General features: G+C 34.1%; 2 protein-coding genes across 2 annotated transcripts; both read right to left on the bottom strand.

Annotated features, from left to right (window-relative positions):
- Nucleotides 1–1,662: 1,662 nt before the first annotated feature.
- On the bottom strand, nucleotides 1,663–4,072 carry LOC143545490 (uncharacterized). The gene is made up of 7 exons (XM_077037376.1): nucleotides 3,952–4,072; nucleotides 3,189–3,237; nucleotides 3,010–3,112; nucleotides 2,829–2,924; nucleotides 2,619–2,693; nucleotides 2,431–2,500; nucleotides 1,663–2,339 (listed from the first exon to the last, which is right to left on the bottom strand). The coding sequence occupies exons 1-7, from the start codon at nucleotides 4,063–4,065 to the stop codon at nucleotides 2,265–2,267; spliced, it is 582 nt and encodes a 193-aa protein (XP_076893491.1). The 5' UTR covers nucleotides 4,066–4,072; the 3' UTR covers nucleotides 1,663–2,264.
- Nucleotides 4,073–4,851: 779 nt separating this feature from the next.
- Nucleotides 4,852–5,337, bottom strand: LOC143545475 (uncharacterized). Its single transcript, XM_077037366.1, has one exon. It carries the CDS (start codon nucleotides 5,335–5,337, stop codon nucleotides 4,852–4,854), a length of 486 nt encoding a protein of 161 aa, XP_076893481.1.
- Nucleotides 5,338–10,667: the final 5,330 nt, after the last annotated feature.

The following is a 10,667-nucleotide window of genomic DNA, read 5'->3' as shown; positions in this document are numbered from 1 at the left end:
TCCTAGTTTGACCATTTTTGTGCTCGACTTTGGTGTTTCCACCAAGCTATTGATCGATATTGAAATCTTATTTTAATGTGCTTTCATAATATGTAGTGCCGAGTTTTTAGTTTAAAACAAATTTGACATATTACTATCATAGTAAATATGTGTCCACACCGGACTTCTTAGGGCTTACCCTCACTTGCTTTAAACTTTGAAATTAAAATCCCAAATGTCTATACAATTATGCAATTTATCCTTTAAACTTTGAAACTGACCCTCATACAATAAACCCATTCTAAAAACCTAAATGAGAAATTTATAAACGGACCCACAGTATGCCTACCGCCGACTGACACACCCACCGGCGGAGGCTGCCTTCGATCTTCAAACCGCTTCCCGATACGAGCCCTAGGCTCTGATACCACTTGTTAAACTTTAAGCGAGTCAAAAACTAAAAACACACGAACGTTGAACCGGCTAGTTTACTCTTCGTTTATTATGAAGAAATGAAAAAAACACTTAAAATAAACCAACTTGTAGGGTTTGTATAACACCAAGCTACCTATTCTTATACAAACTCAAACTAGGAATTCAAATAATAAACATAAATATCTAAACACTAAGAAGATAAATAAACTAACTCAACCTTTAAGTAATTCAGATTAGACCTTGGATTTTATTAATCTCCTCCAACCACCCTATAGAGATTACCATAAAACCCTTGTACTTTCCCATACTAATCATTCGGTTCCTTCAAGTTAATATTACATCATATTTAACATTATTGCCAGTGGATGTAGATGAGACCTAGACCGAACCACATGCATTAAATCTCTCGTTTTCATTTGCTTGTTGTCGTTTTTGTTTGTTTGTGCATGTGATTACGGTCCTAGCAGTTCTTAAAATGCATATCTTCTTCCCTTTGGCATGTGCTCTTATACCGCTGTAAGGCAGTGGCATTCCCAATTTCGATTTGGATTGAATAGGAGGAATGAGTTGTGAAGTATACAAGTTGATAATGATAATCATGGAGTGAGTATATATATGACCGACTTCTAGAGCGTTTACACAATCAGATAATTAATTATAGGGAATGAAACAACACGATCCTTGGTGTTACAGTTAAAATGCCGCTTCAAGAAAACTACGTGAACGTTGTCATTTCATACCCTGCGGGTATAATCTAACATCAACAATCATATAACACATATATACATTGGTCTGATGCCCATACTAATAAAACAACCAAATAGCAAATGTCTTTTGACCAATGTACTAAATAACATAAAAATGCCGATCAAAATGGATTAGTATTTAATGGTATCTACCCTGGCCTGTCTGGCTAGCCGGATGGTCAACGGACTCTAGACCACCCCTCCTAGTTCTGTTGATGACAGACATCTTTTTCTAAATTGTTCGAAGTTGCCTCTAATAACCTTTAGCTTATTACATCCAATCACATTTATGTAAGCGAGAATTGTTTTTAGATATGATATTTACCAATTGGTGTTACAAAATTATTTACCAAAAGAGGCTGTTGAAAAACTTTTTCGCGCTCCGAATTTAATTGGATAACCTACATTTTTAATACAAAGTGAATGTTATATACAAACTTGATGCAACTGGAATCGGAATAACATATTACTTGATGCAGTCGCATGTTAGATGAAGCGTTAAGATGACGAATTAAGTGGTATGATGTATACGTTTCGTTTATTGTGTTGTCCAATAAACACTTACGCATGCTAATTTGGTTAATTTTTCCTTGGTATATGTAACCTAGATGGGATTTTCCCACATTTTGTGTGGAAATCAAACCTCCAGATGAGAATTGAGCTTCGCAACATTAAACAAAACGTACTTCTATAATACAACTAACTTGAGACCAGAAGATACCGTTTGGGTAGATTCATACAACTCAATTCTTCAATTTTATAAAGTTCCTACAGGTATCGTGTTCTACGGCACAATGTGGTCCAGATAGGAAGTTGGAAGATCCGATGTAAGTTTGTTTAATAGGAGTTAAAAAAAAGCCAGGCTGGTTGGGTCACCGGCAGAAACGGTTCCAAAAATAATGCTACAGATAAACAGCCGGCTCTAAGTTCCAAACTCTCAAACCATAAACTGTGTGTGAACCGGATGAAACTTAAACCGGCCAATTCGTTTCGATTTGTTTGACATGAGGAAGCATGAAACTGAAACCATAACGATAAATGTGCAAATGTAATCTCCAACTTACATAATTTCAATAAAAGTCAATACCTAAAGTCAAACAAACTCTAATTTGGGAGTAACTCGCCCGCCTTTTTCACCCAAACATTGTATATATCATCCTCAAAAAGCACGAAATGAACCTGAAAAGAAAGCATAATCACTCGTTTCACATCATCACAAACTGCTTGTCATTAACTAATACAACAAAAGACGTGTCACATGTGTAATCACCTCTTTAATGGCATCACAATGCTCTTTGATTGTGGATATGGCCACAGTTGCAGCTTCATCATACGGGTATCTGCAATAAAAATTAAGATATTGTGGGTTACTTTACATCAATAACTAATCATCTATATCTATACCAGTAATTTAAAATTACTAATGTGAGAATAGTTTGTGTAAGTTATAAGACTCACCCATAGACACCACAAGATATGGCAGGAAACGCAACATATTGAATATTGTTCTCTCTTGCAACACGAAGACTGTTCCTGAAACAGAGATTAAAAAAAATGATTTTGATATAGAAATCAGTACAAGGCTTTGTAAGAATGCACAATTAAGTGGGCAGGTCAGCTAACGGGTCGATGTTAAAAAGAAGTAATTTAAATAATAAAAAGTGATACCTGTAAGCATTACTCAAGGAGGCTGGAGCATTGCTATCAACATCATAAACAGGTCCAACAGTGTGGATTACATGCGATGCAGGCAATTTAAACCCTCTGCATGAAGTTTGTGAATAGTAAGTTTCATAAATGAAATAAGAGTGTGAATAATTATGATGGAAGTTAAATGTTGAGATCATACGGTGTGATTCTTGCTTCTCCAGTCGGACAACGAACACCAGGACGAGCCTCAGGCACATCATAACATGCGGTCCTTAGTTCAGGGCCAGCAGCTCGGTGTATAGCTATCAAATTTACAAGAATTAGTGTAAGAAACTAATGTTACATATAGAAAACTTGGTTGCATTCTAAGAGTATTACCTCCATCAGCACCACCACCACCAAGCATCCGCTCATTCGCTGGATTTACCTATATGCATGTCATCCAACAATAATCATAAAGTCCATTTGTCTCAGTTAAATGATTGCAGAATTCGTTTTACTTAACTAACTTCTTTAATGATTAATGAGCAGGAGGCGTCAATTGACATATCTAGAGCTGGCAATTTCTGACACGGAACTATTAACACGACACGAAAAACACGAAGTCAAACAACTTCGGGATTGAGCTTAACACGTTTCGTGTCTTAAACAGGTCAACACAATTAAATTCGTGTCCACACAGGTTAAACACATGTTAACCTTTTCATATATTTTATTTCTTTTAAAATAATATAAAATAAAATATATGACATACACTTTAGTTACCTAACGCCCGACACTTTCTTAATTTATTTTTATAAATAAAATATATATGTATTGGCAACTTTTGTTTGACTACATAAACGATATTTACCGTGTGTCCGTGTCCCTAAACAAGTCGCGTCGTGTAACCTGTTTCTAAACAGACTCGTGTTCGTATTCTGGAAAAATTGACACGATCAGTTATCATGTCGTGTGTGAGTGTGTCTAGTACCACTCAGTCACATATCTAGGGTTTCATACTATCTAAAAACAAGTGATCAATTAAAATTCACTAAATCAAAACGTGTATAAGAAATCTATGGATCAATCATTTCTACTTAGAATCACAATCACGATCAATAGCAATTAATTTAATAATCGATTCGATAGAAAGACATACAATAGCATCGGATGAGCCATCGATGAACCAGCGAGTAATATCGCCTTTCTGGATCTTGAGCGAGCTTGTCTGTGAGAGATTGAAGTGAGCCACATCGCCTCCGTTGGAAGACATATTGGAAGAAGCTTTCACAGCTGCTGGAGATATTATAGGGTTTGAGAATAATAATCGATTACAGATAATTGGGGATTTGATGATTGTTGGTGAAATTATTAGGGGCATTTGTTTAACACACTAGGTTCACTGAGGAGTTAGTGGGGTTGTTTAACACACGGATTGATTAATCGCTAGTCTATCACCGCCGACTAACGACTAACAATTTTTACAGCACTGTTTATAGCTATGTTCTATCCCTTGTTACTGTCATTTTTCTGACGGCTCCTCGTCATGATGGTTTTTAAGAAAATGTAAAACCAAATCGTCATATTCTGTTAGGGTTTGATTTGTTTTTTCGGCGCATATTGGTTATAGTTTGGTATTTTATGTTTCAAGTACACCCTAATACAAAATGATATGTTAGTTAAGGCCCCGCTTTTGCAAGAAGGTTATATTACTCGTGTAACATAAAGTAAGTACTTTCAAACTTTGAAAATAATTGAATAATAAATACAATATGTCACCAATGATAAAGATAATGCATCAATTTGGAAGATGGATTTACAAAAGTAAAGTGAGATATTCAATCACCCTTTAATTAAAGATATCTGATCATGCACAATGCACTTATAAATATTGAAAAAAGATAGTTTATTGTATGAAACCATGATTACATATATAGCCTCTCCGAAATTCAATGTAGAAATGAACAAACCACTCAACATGCTACTAGTATTAGTATATATGCTTTTGTATATGTGTGTGTATGTTGGTTAGGGGATACCCAAGATACATACATGCACCTTAAATAGAATCATCACTTTTAGATGATCCAAAATGAGCCTTCTTCTTACCCTTATGTCCACGTGTAGGATGACTAGGATGTTGCTCATGATCATGGTCCTCAACATCCAAATGGATACCAGGATCATTGGCAGAGTAACTACCTCCAATCATGATGGAGTTATTGACAACTTGAAAGTTGCCATTTAATAATGTTGTCAATGGAGGATTCCCTTGGTCTTTATCCTCTTTGGATTTATCGTCCGCGCCACTCATATCACCCGTCATGCTGGCACCCTCGTTGCTTCCCGCCATAGTTATGACCCCAAAACCGCCATGGTCATCGTCATGATCATGGTCATGGTCAAGCGTGTTGCTTGCACTTCCACCCTCGGTCGGTTTCTTTTGGAGATGAGCTAGACGGGTAGTGAGTATAGACATCATACCGCGAATTTCATGGTCGAGTAGGTACTTTTGTTGCTTCTCCCCCGAGTCAGGAGCCGGCATGATTGGTTGTTTTTTTTAAGTACTTTAGTTGGTTTAGAAACAAGAGACAAAAATATAAGTGATGATGGTTTGTTTGTAGGTTGTAACTTAAATACAAGTGAAATTGGAATTTTGTAAAGATTAGAAATGCCTTCCCTTAGTAGCACTTCAAACATTTGATTCTCTTTAAACCTTTAGTTTAAGGGAAATAAGAAAGCAAAGAAGTGATTCCTTGAGCCAGGGTTCAATGTCTTCATGTTGCTTTTTTGATTAATAATATTATCAATTTATATCGGGATCGTATTGGTTTTTAATACTTTCAACTTTTGCTCGTTGGTAGATAACACTCTCAACTTTTACTTTGTCTCTCACCACTCCCAGCTTTCACACTATTTGTTTTTATCACTCCCCCGTTAAATGAAGACTAACGTCGTTAGTGGAAACGCTGACGTGGCTTTTTTTTTTAATAAAATCAGATGCGGTGTCATGCCTACTTGGAAATTAACTATTTATTTTTAATTTTTAATCTTTTACAAGTCATCATCTTCTTCACCATCCAACCTCCCACCACAACCTCCACTACCGGACATCACCACCACCGCCACCACTTCTCCCGCACCATCCTTATCTACCGGTACCTCCATTTATGCACTCTCTCTATTTTAACTTTACAATGTCTGATCGCACTCCTCTGCTCAAATTGAAGTTTGGTTGCCCTCCTCCATTCAAATTGGAGACACTTGGTATTAGCCTCCGCACTCGATTTCCCGGCGAGCATGGTGGGTGAAAATCAGACTGTGGTTTTAGTTGGTCGAAAACGACGTGACATCCGTTGCAACGGTGGGTCTTGCGAGACTGAACATCAGTACGATGTCGGGTCTAGATGGATGAACAATTAGGGTTTTGCTGCCACAAGTTTTTCCGACAATGTAATGACAGCAGCGGTGGCGGTTCCAAGTTCAGATCTAGTTAGAATGACAATGGCAAATGGTGGTAAGTGTGGTGGTTAAGGGCGGTCGTTTGGTAAATAAGACAACATGGGTGTTTTTGTTAAATCCGGCGACATAAGAGCTTTTCCGGCCGAATCGGAGTGGTGGTAGTAGTAGGAGGTTGGATGGTGAAGAAGATGATGAATTGTAAAAGATTAAAAATTAAAAATTAATAGTTAATTTCCAAGTAGGCATGACACCTCATCTGATTTTATTAAAAAAAAAGTCACGTCAGCGTTTCCACTAACAACGTTAGTCTTTATTTAACGGGGGAGTGATAAAAACAAATAGTATGAAAGTTGGGAGTGGTGAGAGACAAGGTGAAAGTTGGAAGTGTTATCTACCAACGAGTAAAAGTGAAGAGTATTATAAATCAATATTTCATTTATATTATTAATTTGTTTTTTAAAACAATTATAATCGAGCTTACTAACTCTGGGTTCAAATAACGTTAATTGACTACCTATGCACCACCAACGCACCGTGCATGTTCTGATCCTCAACCTCGAAGATAAAAAGGGACACCTTATCATCAAGATGTCAAGAGAAAAGTTATTTTAGGATATGCAACCCTGGATTCATATTTTATTTTTGTACAATACGGAGTTAACAAAAAAATACCTCTAGAATTACTTTTCACGGTTTTGAGATCATTTGAATTTGGAGTTAACCCGAGTTACAATAATCTTGATTAAACAAAATCAGTTATTTAAAACTAGTGGGATTCCCCTACGCTACGCAGTGGGAATAATTTATGTTTGTTAAAATAGCGGCACTCCTTACAACAAACAAAAGAGCATGCCAAATCTACTATTACAATAAAATACTACTCCTTTGTGTCACTTGTCACTTCCTTAGCCATACTCATCTTTTTTAACCTTTTTTTTCAAAAACATAAATTTCAATCTAATCAACTCATTTATCATGCTTCCTAAAAATTCGAATATTTTGTTTATTTAGAAAGCTATAATCACGATTCACTAGCTGTTTAAAACTTTTCGTTATATATCTTTTTTTCATAACTAAGATACCATTAGTTGTTTGTTTTTTCATTATTCATATTTTTGGTAAACTGTATTTTGCTTAATGTGTAAAGATTAACATTTTCATTAAAATCACTTTAATTAAAATTTTTAAAATAAGAGAAGTTTAGGTAAACATTAAAACCATTATTAGTTTTAGTTTAAACTTTGGAAACTTACAATTATGGTTTTCCTACTAAAACTCTAATCAACGAATAATTATTAGTTTTAAATATTAAAATCAAGTATTAAATTATGTTTTTTTCCTTATTAATACATATATAAGTGTGGAAACAATCATGGTTACTAGGTGTTTAATATATCAACAACTTTCCAAACGATATATCTAATCACACAGATATGTATCAAATTATAAATATTCATTATTTAACACTTTTAACTAATATAAATGTGATTGATTTGATTTTTCAATTTTCCCTAAAAATAAATCAATAAATTATTTTAGGTAGATTTTTTAATGAAGAAAACAACGGTCTAATATAATCAAGCTATAATTACAGATTTTTTATTTAATCTTGTCAACTCATTTACCATGATTATTTCCTGTAAATATGAATTATTTCATTATTTTGAAAACTACAATCATGATTTTTTTAATTGTTTTAAATAATTATAGAGATAGAGGTATATCAACCGAATTAAATATTGCAACTTCTTTTTAAAATAATCACTAATCACACGGGGTTGGTATTCAAAGTTTTAAACATTCTTTATCTAATGTTTTCAAGTACTATATATAAGACACATCATGTGGTACTTTGCTAACTCATACAGTAATCAACGGTTTCACAACTATGACAAACATGTTAGTATGTCTTTTTCATATTCCTGTGAATTGCATTCTTTATGTAATACTTTCAACCATTAATATACTCATTGATTATATGACTTTTAATTGTAATAAATTTAAAAAAAACTTGAAATATTTCAATACAGATCGGTTGGTGACAACAAATTTATCATGCTCACTCAACTTTCAGTTCAATTAGTATAATACTTTGTATCAAAGTTCTATTGATATAATATTATTAAAAGTATCCAACTCAATAAAAAAAATAACCAACATATATGTTTTTACTTGAAAGAACCCGTGTTCTCACATGGATAGCTATATGTCGCATTGTCAAAAGTTACAAGCAAACATGTGCTAAAGATTTTGATTATTGATTAAGATAGTAATCTGATCAATACAACCACAAATGTAGTGCACACGAAATTTTCTTATTTGTAAAATATTTGTGTAATGTTGCTTTTGTAATTCCTGTAATTTTAATGTAATTTGTAATTGTATAAACAATATATGATAATTTCGTTGTTGATTGTATATTTCTTAATATATAAAATTTAAAATGAGAAAATTATGATTTGCCTCCCTATGCTTTGGGTGGGAGCACTCTACAGGTCTCGGTTCGATTTTGCAGGTTACGTGCCACTAAATCATAGGGAGGCAAATCATAATTTTATTTTTAAAATTTTCATCAATTACCCGTGTAACACACGGGTCTCAAACTAGTAAAATATATCACGATATTCCCAAAAGGATGTAAACACGTGTTTTACAGCGAACAATAAGCATGTTACAAACTATAAAAAACATACTTAGCATTAATGTCTTTTAGTTGTATTTTAAAATCAAGTAAAATCGTGATCTATCCAAATTAACTGCTTCTATAGTTCTATTCTTCTTGTGAAGTCAATCACTAGACTGGGCCTTTATCTTCGAGATCCAGACTGGGCCGCTCCAGCATCTCCAAACTCCTTTGCTACTCCTGAGCCCAATAGTAGCTTTAAGTCTTGCAAAGATCCAGTCCACAGCCCATATCCACATCCGAACATTGAGGCATTGAGCAACGCTCACATTTAAAAACACAAAAAGAAACACATTAACAAGAAGAAATTTACAAACACAAAAGTATCTAATTGAATAATAAATAATTATTTTAACGATATATTTAACTTGTTTCCTAAAACTCGGGGCCCTAATTAGTTGGGGGCCTAAAGCGATTGCTTAGTTGACTCTCATTAGGCCGACAATGAATATATAGAAACTTAAACCCTGAAACCCAATACACATTTCCAAGAGGCTAACCCGCCTGGTAAAAGGACGATCACAAGCGGGATCGTCTTTTGAGATTTTAAGTAGACGAGTACTAAAAAAGACTAACAATTGTATAATGTTTTTCCCTCAAGGTAGCTCAAGGAAACACATTATTAGGTTATCTACAAGTCCATTACCTCATTACTAGATTGTTTAATGTTTAATGTACTTGTTTAGATTTTTGAGCCCTTATCGGTTTTTTATCTATCATTTTTCAGCTCAATTCACATTAATGTTAAAATTTTTATATTTCATAAATATATATAATATTGAAAAGTTTTATGCTTTCATCTAGATTTGTTCTACACTTCATCCGAACCCTGTATAAAATCTGAACTGGCCATCTACAACAACCTCACTCACCAAGACAACAACTATTGCTAAAACATATTAGACAACAAAGGACAGGTAGTTAGCCGCCAACATGGACGAAAATAAATAAATAAATAAATAAATCGTTTCAAATGAGGAAGTCAGTTAGTATCTTTTTCTTGGTTTCATCACATTCTTTCCTTTTTCATATTTAAAATCATTTTCATAGAAATCCATGTTATAAGAATATGACAAGAATGTGTGTTAAGTGGTTCAATTAATAAAGGTAGTTCGAGTTTAATATCAGCCTCATGTTATTGCTACATAGGAGGTGGTCTAGACAACCTTAAGACAAACCCGTTATAGGTTAACTAGATTTAACTAAATATTTATAAGAAAAAAGTAATTGACTGTTAATAAGGTGGAAGTTCACGTTGAGATTGTTGTGGTTTGGCCGATGGTTTAACAGGTGATGTGGAGGTTGGCAACCCCATGTTGGCCCACACAACACACAGCCTAAGTAATCCTAGTGTTAACGTTTTAATTGTTTTTTAACTAAAATTAGGTAATTACTATATATATTTAAAACCCATGAGTTGAAGTTGCGGTTGATTTGATTGGTCTACGTGACACCAATCCTATGTTGATATTTCAAATTATTTTTATGATATATTCTTTTTAGCCAAAGATTTAGTGCCAGTATCGTCAACGATGACCGAGTTCTATGTTTACGATTTTGATTTAGTGTCGATGCCATCAATACCGATTGAATTTGTGTTAGTTCTCCGCCGCAAACGCGATATTTCTAGCCAAATTCGTGTTAGTTCTTGGTGCAACACGTGTATATTTTTTTGTTCATCACGTTTTTATACTTATTTAAATACATTAATTTGTTGTATTTTGGTGTGA

The sequence above is a fragment of the Bidens hawaiensis genome, unplaced genomic scaffold (genome assembly GCF_021521415.1).
Source record: "Bidens hawaiensis isolate Kalapana, Puna unplaced genomic scaffold, B.hawaiensis_p1.1 tig00013978_1, whole genome shotgun sequence".
NCBI classification, from domain to species: domain Eukaryota; kingdom Viridiplantae; phylum Streptophyta; class Magnoliopsida; order Asterales; family Asteraceae; genus Bidens; species Bidens hawaiensis.
Note: the sequence above shows the minus strand (reverse complement) of the source record. Positions and strands in the feature narration are given on the sequence as shown.